The following is a 12,170-nucleotide window of genomic DNA, read 5'->3' as shown; positions in this document are numbered from 1 at the left end:
TTCTTTTCTGGCAGATTTGCTGCATTCTGTCTACTTAATAACTGAGAAAATATGAAACCTAATGAAAATGTTATCCATCTGTCAAGCTTATTGTGGCTATTTGTAAACAGCCTTGTTACTCATATTGCATTAATTAGATACAAATTATGACTGCAATTCATATATTTTTCTCTTCCTTATTTTTTAGTGAGAAGCTGGATGGAAAAGCTAAAAGATAAGGTAGGAAACTCTTTATTTCCCTTGTTTGATTTTAAAGACAATTACATTTGGACTTTTGGAAAAAAGAAGTCTAGACTGGTGAAGTTATTTTGGGGGAGTTCTATGGGTCACTGAGATCTGGGTGGATAATTTCTCTTTCCTCTCCTTCCATCTCCTGGTTGGTGAGAGGCAGGGAGCATTTCTTTTTCCATTCCTGGCTGCTGGAAAGGCTGAAATTTTTTTCTCTCTCTTTCCTTCTTGTCTCCCTGGAGGCCTGGGAAGGGATCTCAGTAGCTCGGCTCTGAGGGATTAGCACTGCCCTCAGGCAGGGAGGATGCCTGTGCTGTTTGCTCTACCTAAGATTGAGGTGCCGTAACCCCACGAACATGCACTTCTAAAGCATAGGGGGAGTGTGACTGTTTTTAGGATATGATGGTGTGTGTTCCCTTGTCCTAGTGCAGCACCCTTCCTTGGTACCGCTCACGTGCCTGTTCTAAACCCCCCTGACCTTCGGATTGCTGCCTGACCTTCCTCCCCTCTCCTTTCCAGCCTGGCCTCCGCTCTGGAGCCCTCTCCCAGCACAGTGTAAGGGTACATCGATACTCTGTAATTGGACATCCACGGCTGGCCCTGCCAGCTGACTTGAGCTCGCAGGGCTCAGGCTGCAGGGCTGTTTCACTGCAGTGTAGACCTATGGGCCAGCGCTCTGGAACCCTCTCACCTCAGAGCGAGCGAGAGAGCGCGTGTGAGAGAGCTAGAGAGTGTGCATGAGAGAGAACATGAGAGAGAGTGTGTGCGTGCAAGAGAGAGTGCGTGCATGCAAGACAGAGGAAGCAAGTGCACGTGCGAGAGAGCACATATACGCGTGCGAGAGAGGCTGGGTGTGTGTGCAAGAGAGAGTGTGTGTTTCAGAGAGCAAGCGCATGCAAGAGACAGCGAGAGAGGGTGTGCGTGCAAGACAGCGAGAGAGGGCATGCGCGTGAGACAGCAAGAGAGGGTGTGCGCATGAGAGAGAGCACACGTGCGAGTGAGCAAGTGCATGCGAGTGTGCGAGTGCGAGAGCACACGAGAGAGAGAGCATGACAGAGAGAGAGAGAGAGCGCGCACGCCATGCGGCTGCTGCTGGCTCCTCGTTCAAGAAGAGCTGAAACTGCCCAGAAAAGCCAAGAGGAGGTGTGGGAGCAACGAAAACACCAGTGGAACCCGGTGTTTTGTTCACTTCCCTGGAGAGTTGTCGGTGGCTTCAAGGAGGATCTGTTGCACCAACCGCTGGGTGGGACTCAGCTTCTCAGGCACTGCCCAGGGAGAAATACAAATTTCGTAATGTTGTGAAGCTATTGCAATGTTATTTAATTGACAACAAAGAAACGGAAGCCAAAGAAGAATAAATCAGGTGGCCCCTGGGCTTTAAAACACAGTTTGTGACTCACTAGGGCTTCGAACCCCTTTTGGTAAGATTAGAACGAAAGCTCTCAGGGCCTGGACCGATGATCACAAGGGGAAAATAACACTGATCCCTGAGTCCCAGCAGTTCCACTCACCCCCACCCAGCACCACCTACCCGAGCCCATCAATATAATGGGGGAGAAGGGATCAGGATAGCGGTTTTCCTGGAATGGTCTGTGTGAGGGGATTAAGGTGAGTTTCTACCTGTCCTATGTTGAGGTGCTTGTCTGCCTGTGCTAGCGAGGAGGTCCAGTGTGGGGCTTTTAGCAAAACATCTTAGCCTAGGACTCAGCCAGTCCACCTCAAAAGACTCAAGATTGGGGGGAGGGAGAAAACCATCTTCATGATGAAAACAAAGACCAAGACTGAGTGTCCTGAGTGACTGTGGCATGCACACAAATGTGTCGCCGGCTATTGCCAAAGCTACCCCAGTACATTGCACTGACTTGGTGTCATTTTTCTTCTCACCGAGTGCATGTCTTTCCTTTTTCTCCTCCTGGCACTTCCCTCTCCAGCTTTTTCCTTTCCCTGTTGCAGACGCCTGTGCACTGTGCAATTTCAAATCGGAATTGCTCTGTTCTTTATCATATCGATTGAGCCTGTTGCAAGGCTGGTGCCATATTTCATTACTGTGCCCCCACCCGGGCTTTACTGCCGTTGTTCCAGTGTAAAAAAAAATCAGTTAGCATCCCCATTACGGCGGGTTTTGCCTCAGATTCACAGACACCCCAGGGGTTGGCAATTATACCGGGGCTGATTTTTTTTTCATGCTACTTTATATTATCTAGTAACACTTTGTTCCAGTTCAAAAAAATAAACACCCCAAAATAAAATGCTAAATAAAACCACTCACTCACCCTCTTGTGTCCTTTCCCCTATTGAGATTCCTAGTAAGATTTAGGCTTAATATTTTCTCTTCTCTGCTCAGGACTGCATTCCTGAACCCCTTACTGCCTCCTGTCCCAATTCTCCACCAGCCCATCTGATCTCTGATGGCTCAGGCCCTGGGCCGAAGGGAGCGTGCCGTGGTTCTGCGTGAATGCTGCCTGGAACTGCTTTGGGAGGCAGGGAGCATGTAAACGAGCCATCCTTGCAATCCTGTCTCTATCCTCCCTTCAAGGGCTGTGGAAATGCCACAGGGGATGCGCAGATAAGGGGTCACTAAACTGATGTCCCCTTTCCTCTTCAGTGGGGGGCGGAGGTTATATATCATGGGAGTGTCTTCCCCCTCTTCCAAATGTCACAAGGGGGGTTCTTTGCCCCAGCTAGCTCTATCCCACTTGCAGCCAACATGTAGAGTGATGCCCCGTGTGGCCTCTTTAAGTCCTATGTTGTTGACCCTTCCAAGCCCTGTGGAGTCAGGCAGGCCCTATTCACGTGCAGAACCTGCCAAACATCACCTTCATGGGAGCAGTCAGGTTCCACCCCCGGGGCTGGGGGCAGAGGAGTGGCTACACAGCTGCCCCTGAAGTGGGGTTTCCCATTGAGTATGCACGCAGCGCTCCACAGGCTAGGATGGGAGGGAGTAGGGCCAGGGTTTGGATACGGGACCCTGACACAATTGCACGAGGAAGCTCTAGAAAGGAGCACAGATTTGTTAGGGTCATGGCTGGCTAGAGAATCAAGATTCTGACACAGAACAAACACAGATTTCTGGATTGGAAACCAGGCCTGGGCTAATGCTAACAGCAAGCGTTTCAACCTCCCCTCGCAGTCTGCACTCACAGCAAAGTTCCAGGAATAGAAATGCCCATAGTGTATTAATTAGGTCACACAATTAAGGCACCTTAATTAACTCTGAAATTTAGCCATTCAACTGTATTCTTCCTAACCTCCTTTCGCAGTAACTTTAAAGCAGGCAGCTGTCTTTCCTGTTGAGTGAGGCTACATTTTCAAAGAATGCACATGCAGCACCCAGTAATGTGCCATTAAAGAACCAGTGAATGCAAACAAACAGCAAACACGTTTCTCAGGCCTTGGGATTCAGGGATAAAGCTGTTACTATGGGAAAAGCCCTGTACCAGACCGACAAGGTGGGTGAGGTAATATCTTTTATTGGACCCTCACCCACTTTGTCTTTAATATCCTGGGACCAACATGGCTACATTCCGGTGACCGTTCTGATAGAGCCATGATATTAAGAGGGGTTTATGATGTGGCCAGTGTATAAATCAGCTCTCACTAACAACTTCTTTCTCAGGGGAGAGTCTGTATGTTCAGTCTCCAGTTTAAAATCCAAAGGCAATGCTTGCCGAATAGCATTTTTTCCACTTAGTGGTTTATGGAAGAAAAGTAATTACGGTTAAAAAGCATGTGTCAGATTCTTCTAGCACAGGGGTGGGCAGAGTTTTTGGCCCGAGGGCCACATCTGGGTATGGAGATTGTATGGCGGGCCTTGAATGCTCACGAAATTGGGGGTTGGGGTGTGGGAGGGGGTGAGGGCTCCGGCTGGGGGTGCAGGCTCTGGGGTGGGGCCAGAAATGAGGAATTCAGGGTGCGGGAGGGGGCTCTGGACTGAGGCAGGGGGTTGGGATGCAGGGGGAAGGTGAGGGCTCTGTCTGGCAGTGCAGGCTCTGGGGTGGGGCTGGGGATCAGGGGTTGGGAGTGTAGGAGGGTGCTCCAGGCTGGGACTGAGGGGTTTGGCTGGTGGGAGGGGGATCAGGACTGGGACAGAGGGATGGTACATGGGAGGGGGTCGGGGTGCAGGTTCCAGGTGGCGCTCTCCTCAAGCAGCTCCCAGAAGCAGCACCACATCCCCCCTCCAGCTCCTACACAGAGGCGCGGCCAGGTGGCTCTGTGTGCCACCCCGTCCGCAGGCACCGCTCTGCAACTCCCATTGGCCGCGGTTCCTGGCCAATGGGAGCTGGGGGGCAGCGCTTGGGGCAGGGGCACTGTGCGGAGCCCCCTGGCTACCCCTACACGTAGGAGCTGGAGAGGAGACATGTAGCTGCTTCTGGGAGCAGTGCAGAGTGGGGCAAGCCCCTTACCCCACTCCCCGGCTGGAGCTCAAGAGCCGGATGAAAACGTCTGAGGGCCGGATGCAGCCCCTGGGCTGTAGTTTGCCCACCTCTGTTCTAGCTTTAGACTCCCTCAGTTGGATGTGTATGATTGCACATGAATGAGGACCAAAACTAAAAGGCCCCCAATTTCAGCAGGCCTCTGAATTGTGCATGCATCCATCTATATGTGTCAAAACCATTTTGGTCACTTACCTTTGCATTTGTGTGTGCATATATGGAAGGGTAAGGAGCTGTGTGTGCGATGCCAGAGCTGTTTGCACGTGCAACTGTTGGGTGCATCCAAACCATAGGAGCACTAAAAATGTGGGTGAACTTTCATTTAAAACAGTAAAATGTAAAACAACACACATTTTTAAAAAAGTGTTTTTGTAACTCTAGAAGTTATTTCCTAAATATTCTTTTTTTTTTTTTTTTTGGTTACTGGCCATTTCCCTGATTATAAACTCCCAGGCAATGCAAATTTTCTTATACTTAATAGTGAATTTAAATCAGGTTATCCTTGCTGCATTTCTCATGGCGGGTGTTTTCTTCTTGGCTAAGTTACATGTTGTGTCTCAGCTTGGGTGACCAGATGTCCCGATTTTATAGGGACAGTCCTGATTTTCGGGTCTTTTTCTTATATAGGCTCCTATTACCCCCCACCCCGTTCTGATTTTTCACATTTGCTGTCTGGTCACCCTAGTCTCAGCTGTGATAACAGCATTCCCTTAGTAGCACTGTACTGCACACTTAAATTATGCAGCAGGAAATTCACCCCTCCTTACAAACAGGCAGAGTAATTTGGCTTTGTGCATGGAAGCAAGCGGGAGTGGGATGGAGTTGGGCATTTACCCTCTTTCCCCAATCTGTGGGCACAGTCTGGGGCTGCAGTACAACTCCTCTACTGCCACTATTTCAGCAGCTGGGCTGGAATAGATCCCTCTGGGCAGGAAATCTTGGGCCACTGGATCAGTTTAAACATAGGTTCTGTCACCGCCCTGTTATCATGTCCACAGCACCTCCCTCCCCATTGGCCTGTCTGAAGCTAGTACAGAGACCTCCTCCGGGGCAAAATTTTTCAGCCAAAACATTGTCTTGGTGGAAAAAGCCGATTCAGGTTGCCCAGAATATTTACCAAATTCGTGTTGATTTCGGTGACTTATTTCAGTTGGGGAAAAAAATCATAAGTTTTGTTTTGACACTTTTGATCCAAAGCAACTTTTTGTTTCAAAATTACCTTCAATTTTATTTTTAAGCAGAGTGGGGAGACTTGAAATCAAAACGAAACACTCTAGTTGAAGCATTTTTTCCTGACCTTTTGATTGCTCCTAAATTTTGAAAATGTTCAATTTTGGGTTGACCTGAAACAATTTTTCTCCCCAGGATTTCCAGCAAACTGAAAAATCCATTGTTTGCCCAGCGTTCGTAGGCAGTGCAGAGACTCCCTGTCAATGCCAGTATGGCCCCCATCGATGTGGTGTTCTCCTTATTACAGATGGAGAGCTTGTATTTAACAGCCTAATTATTTGTACAGAGGTATTAGCCCAGCAATGAGCGCCCGCAGCAAGCCAGTGTGTCCTGCTCTCTGCAGTCCAGAACCCCGCCTTCCAAAATGGAGGATGACCATTATTCTCTGCAGCCATATGGTTGCATGACAGCCACTCCACACGCTCGTGTGCACACACATCCCCCAACATCCTGGTACACCAGCTATTCCTCACACACACGCATGCGCGCGCACACAGGCACAGACGCACCCTGGCAGATAAGTGGGACAGAAGGCCTTTGGGTGGAGGGTGACGTTAGCCCTGGCTGAGTGGGACTACAGTTTCAAAGAATGCATTTTAAGCACACAGCAGCGCACAGTTAACCATGCACCAGGGAGTGCAAAGAAGTGGCCGTGATTCCATAAGAGAACTGAAGCTCCTGGCCAATTGTTCCCTAACCTGAGCTCACGTAAGCCCAGGCCCTTTTATTTCTGCGCTCTGATTTCGGCACACCTCATTTCAGGGGTGTGGTGTTCAACATGCAACGGGACTGTGGTCACGCCCATCTAGGCACACAATTAGTTATACACATACAACACAGGCTTTTTTCTCTCCCCCACTGAGTCATCTGGTAGCAGTGACACTATGCAACCCGCCCACAGCATTTGCAATCCAGTGCCTCGTTTCTTTCCTTTCTTAAGAGTACGGAACTGTGGTAAGTCTTGTCAAATCCTGCGTTTTTCATTGCGACGACTGTCCCTGTGCAGCCATTGGAGCAAAGGTGGTTACAGGCTGGGAGGGAGCGCAGAGTCATTCCAACTCTAAACCCCGGCTAGCCTTGAAAAGGCAAAGGGGCAAATTTCACACTGCTGTACGCAATGATGTCAGTGGAGTTGCAGCCGCGTATGCCAGGGGTGACTTTAATCCAGAGTTTTTAATGGAACTTGACCCTTTAGAGGTTTGGCTCAGGCAGGGATTTAAAACACGTGAGGGGGCTGATGCTGTCTGAAACTCATTTAGTCTGTCCCTAATCTTCAGATCCCGCAGTGCTGAACACAGTACAAACACCTCAATAGGCCAGGTATCATGCAAAGAGACTCGTCTTAGGCTATATAGCAAATTATCTTGCTTTCACTAAAAACTCATGTGGAGGGCTGATTTTCCTATATCTGCCTTCTGCAGCATTCTTACATTCTCCTCTGAAGCAGCTGGCTCTGGTTACTATTAGAATCAGGAACTGGAGTAGAAGGCTCTCGGGTCTGATCCAGTCTGTCACCTCCTATGTTCTTATGCAAAAACTGAGGCTGATAAACATGTATATCTGAAGGCTAGACCATTCATTTTGTTGTGTCTCCATGCATTTTAAAAGGGATAATGATACCGCGCCTATAAAGCGCTTGGAGAGCTACTGATGAAAAGCACGATATAAGAGCGAGGTGGTGTTATAAATAGTTCTGAGCCCTTCCCACTTTTTTCAGGGGTGGTTGCGTTTGGGAACATGCTGTAACATGAAGCATGGAAATATACTGCGGTCTTACGCTAGTAGAAAAAGGACCACCTTGAATGGCTTGCCTCTTTAGTATTGCTGTGATTGTCTCCTTTTCATGTAGGCGGGATACATGTCGGGGATGCTGGTTCCTGTGGGGGTTGGTATAGCTGGAGCCCTGTTTATCCTGGGAGCGCTCTACAGCATTAAGATCATGAATCGCCGAAGGAGAAACGGCTCCAAAAGGCATAAAAGAAAGGTACAGCACATGGAAAGAAAACCCAGATCTGCTCTCCTGACCACTCTCCTGTTCCCATTTCTGGTTCATAGAGTAAATACAAGCTAATTGTGGAGCATCTTTGTGTGTTTGGGTTGGACTGGACCACTGCTCTAGATTATATTCATTATAGTGGGGGAGGGCGGGTGAAGGAATTGAAAGGTTTTGCCCCTGTAATTGAAGCTGTGCAATGTTTCTTTTCTTTTCCTTAGCAGAGGGAATTTAACAGCATGCAAGATCGAGTAATGCTCTTAGCTGATAGCTCTGAAGATGAATTTTGAACCTGACTGCGGAGCCATTGTGATTTCCAATGACTTTTTCGGGGGCAAGGGGAGAAGAAGGAAGGCGTTTGTGCTGCATCACTGCTATCAGCCACCACGTGCCACTGTGTAGCGGTTTTTACATCCTGGCAAAACAGGCATGTTGTATTCTAAATGTAATGCGCAATGATGTTTGTTTTTACACCGTAGTGAGATTACACATTCACACAGTGCACCTCATTGAAATGCAGAATACGTATTGTTACAGCTGGAGCCGATACTAATGGATGATGACTTTGTTTTGATCACAGTGTAATATTTTTGTTCCAGCTGATGGTAACTAATCATAATTATTGCTGTCACCTAATTTCAGGATGGAAACTTTAACCGAGAATGACTTCTGTCCAATTAGTTAACTGTAAATGTTATATTACCGGAGTTTACTAGAGTTTGTCAGTGCTAAAATTAGCTGTTCTGCTTAATTAACAAACTACACACTTGAACCACCTCCCTTGTCAACAGGGAGACACCCAAGTACAGTCCAATTATAGACATAATAATAGACTCATTTGTACATTCCTTGCCCCAATTTCCCTTGTCCTTTTTTAAAATCCTCTTTTTAACTGTGTTCCATGTTTAGGGAAAACATATGGAAATGGCAACAAAACACGATTCATAGCCTAAATATTCAGTGCAGTTTTCACCAGCATTATAACAGCACAACAAATGCCGCCGCCCGCACATTGACAAATGCTAAGATGCTCTTTGCATGAATCTCTTAGCTTTTATTCAGTGTGCTGCTGGAATATCAAGCAGGCAAAGGAAACGGGAAAAGCAGGCTAGAGAGTTTTCATCTTAAGGGGCTTGTCTGATTATTTGTTTGGCGTGGTTCACCTATCAAGCGGAGCTCTGCCCTCTTAGCGGTGCTAGAGAAATAATAATCGAGTGTCGGTCTCTTTTCACAATTGGTAACTAACTCTTATAAGCGTCACAAACACCTGTGGCCCTCTGCACCATGGAAGGTGCATAATGCTGTGGCTGTGTCCTGTCGTCTGATTGATCAGGAAAGCAGGTGGTGTGTGGGATGCAGTACAGAAGGCAAACGAAGCACAGGCTGCTGGCTCATGCGAAAGGAGCTCTCCTCTTGAGTGCTGAAGAGGACCTCACCTGTGGCTGACAGATTTTTTTGGACCAGATTCAGATCAGGTTTAGAAGTTGTGCCAGCACAAGGCTGCCGTGCATGTGACTGTAGATGGCTAGGCAGTCATGGCTGGGGTACGTATGGTTATAGATAGCAAAGGCCCCCATCAGTGGAGAAGGAGGTCAAGGCTGGGATACATGTGGCCAAAAGGAAAGGTAGTCAGGGCTGCAGCATGTGTGGTTGTGGGTGGAATGGGGTCAGATTGGGAACATGGGGTCACAGGCCAGAAGGCAGCTGAGGCTGGAGTGAAGGCAGCCATAGATTAGGAAGTTGTTAGGATGGGGTGTGTGTGGCCATAGGTGGAAAGGCAATCAAGGCTGTAGTACATGCGGCCACAGGTGGCTGAAGCTGGAGGAAAGTGGCCTTACTGGTCATTTCATCAGCAAGCGTGAGCAGCATCAACATGTACAGTTGATCGCAAAATAACACAGTGAATTAGCAAAACATGTTTCTGGAACTGAACCGGAAAGAAGGGGCATTGCTGCTGAGCTGGTTGGTTGGCTGGTTGTTTCAGCCCAGAATGCATGCCATGTTTTGTTGTTGTTGTGTTTTTAAAAATGCCCCTTATTTCCTCTGCTCTGGCGTGCCGTGAGATGGCTATTTCGTTCTGCATCCATATTACATGTATGCAAAAATCCTTATTCCCAAATTGGAAATTGCCCCATTAGAGGGAACCTTGATTTAAGCTGCTACGAGTCAAGGAGACAAGATGAGTCAAGTAAGGTCAGGAGGCTGCTCATTTATCTAGATCGATCCCTCTAAATCTTTGAAAGAAGTACGAGAGATGCGTTTGAAGAATAGACAGGGTATGATTGAATTCTTTGTAAAGGTGAAAAGGACTGGCTACTTGCCAAGATGCGACATAGCAAAGCCCTGCAAGTTACACCAATGGGGATGATACAGAAGCCAGAGACACAAGGAGGCCCCACTTCTGCCCTATCACCCTGCCCATACCCTCCACCCTGCGGGGGCCGGTAACATTTGAGTGTGTACATTCTATCATTGGCATGCACAGATGACAGTGATCAAACACTGCACAGGCACGTGATTGTGTGTGCAAAGCTGAGGCTTATGCTTTGAAAATTGGACTGACTGCTGACTGTGCAGGAAACAGCCCACATACTAACCAGCGTATACAGTGTGAACCAGAAAAATGGGATTCCTCCTCTGGGATAGTGAGAGCTCTCCCGCTGGAAACGGAAGGTCAGCGGTCTGCAGAACGTCGTGCACAAATGTGATGTTTAATAACAAGCAATGGAGTTTGCTCACCCAAACCGAGGTACTTTGCAGTAGCTCTTTCCCATGTTACGGCGGTTTCCCTTGAGCGTGAAAGAAGGGACCGGCAGGATTTGAAATGCGCCTATTGATGAGTCTTCCAATCTGACAACTCTGCATGGCGAGTCAGGGATTTCTCAACGAACACACAGAAACCGGAGGTGGACTAAGGCTAAACAGAGCCAGTTCCAACAAAACGTTGGGGTCCCCCCTGGAGCATGTCTTCCCTCAAGCATCCCTCTGGGACAGACTTTCCCTCCCAGCACCTCCAGATAGACTCTTGTCTTCCACCCCCGGGTCTTTGGTCTTCCTGCCTTGCTAGGCAGTCCCAGGTCTCCTGGCAGCAATCACCTGTTTGTTCTATTGCCGCTTGCTACTCTGCCACTCACTGGTGCTCCCAGGTGTCTCTGTCCATGAGGTCTGGATCTCAAGGATCCTGCCTAAATCCATCCGGGAAACATATAGCAATTATTGAAATGCAGTTTAAATCCAGCGGCAGGGTTGTTTGTTCTTATAACAAATGGTTAAAGCCTCTTTCCCTCAGAGCTAGGGATCAGTCCTAGCTAGGAGAAGCATTTCCTCTTGGAATGAATGCCCACTCTTTTCTTGCATCCGAAGAAGTGGGTATTCACCCCCGAAAGCTCATGCTGCAAAACGTCTGTTAGTCTATAAGGTGCCACAGGATTCTTTGCTGCTTTTACAGAACCAGACTAACACGGCTCCCCCTCTGATACTTGACACTCTTTTCTTCTCTCTCCCTCTCTCTGAAGTTGCTTGGAGGAGGGGAAATGGTTTTGGGATGTTGCTACACTAATGAAATGAGGAGCTTTGGCTTAACTACCTGCTCCAGCTGGGGCGTCTGGTAATGGGGAAGTCTTTTCCTTTGGACTCTTTGAGGAGGTGGCAGGGCTTGTGGCCAGGTCTGATTTGTGGAAGCGAAGCCTTCAGCAGAGTGACTTTCATCCCAGCTCAGCTTAATTACTGTTGTCTCAGCCAGAATCCGCTTTTAGCAGGCTGGGAGCGAGAGACTATACAGGCAACGGCGGGATATTTGTGGCAACTGTTCTTCCATCTTAAAGGCGGAGGCGCAGGAAGAACGTATGGGCTAAGGGCATGAACCATTCTGCAGGAGTGAGTGTAATTGACTTAGGAGCAGCAAGGTTAGTAACTGGTCTCACTGGGCTCTTTGCCAGCGGCGATGCCCTAGAAGACGGCTCTGAGCTGGTAGCGGGAAGGTGAGCTGCTGCGGCAGATGAGAATCAGAGGACTCGGGACGGCTCAGTGAGACCCAAAAGGCTGGGAATCAGCAGGGCTTTCTGCAATGACAGCCTCTGCATTGTGCTCCTGCTAGTGATTGTTCGCGAGGGGTAACAGCAGTGTGGGCTCCGTGCAGGAGATGTCTAGCCTGTGTTGACTGAGCAGGAAAAGAGGAAGGGTGGGGGTGGGGGGAACCCAGTGCTAGGAGTGGCCGCACTGAAAGGAGGCCAGGGCCCCTCAGATGGGGATGTCAGCTTGCTGGATTGGAAAAGCTGCTAGTGAGC

The 12,170-nt window shown here is 48.6% G+C and overlaps 1 protein-coding gene across 4 annotated transcripts in view; it reads left to right on the top strand.

Annotated features, from left to right (window-relative positions):
* ARMH4 (armadillo like helical domain containing 4) overlaps positions 1 to 8,328 on the top strand; it is a 133,788-nt gene extending 125,460 nt beyond the window's left edge. For all 4 annotated transcript variants that reach the window (XM_039536306.1, XM_039536305.1, XM_039536307.1 and 1 more), the window contains exons 6-8: positions 188 to 219; positions 7,741 to 7,875; positions 8,106 to 8,328. In XM_039536306.1, the coding sequence (XP_039392240.1) occupies positions 188 to 219; positions 7,741 to 7,875; positions 8,106 to 8,174 (236 nt within the window). In that variant the 3' untranslated portion in view covers positions 8,175 to 8,328. The remainder of the gene's footprint in view (positions 1 to 187; positions 220 to 7,740; positions 7,876 to 8,105) is intronic.
* Positions 8,329 to 12,170: the final 3,842 nt, after the last annotated feature.

This window comes from Mauremys reevesii, linkage group 4 (assembly GCF_016161935.1).
Source record: "Mauremys reevesii isolate NIE-2019 linkage group 4, ASM1616193v1, whole genome shotgun sequence".
Lineage (NCBI taxonomy): Eukaryota > Metazoa > Chordata > Testudines > Geoemydidae > Mauremys > Mauremys reevesii.
The sequence above is the reverse complement of the archived record's forward strand: the minus strand, read 5'-3'. Positions and strand labels throughout refer to the sequence as shown.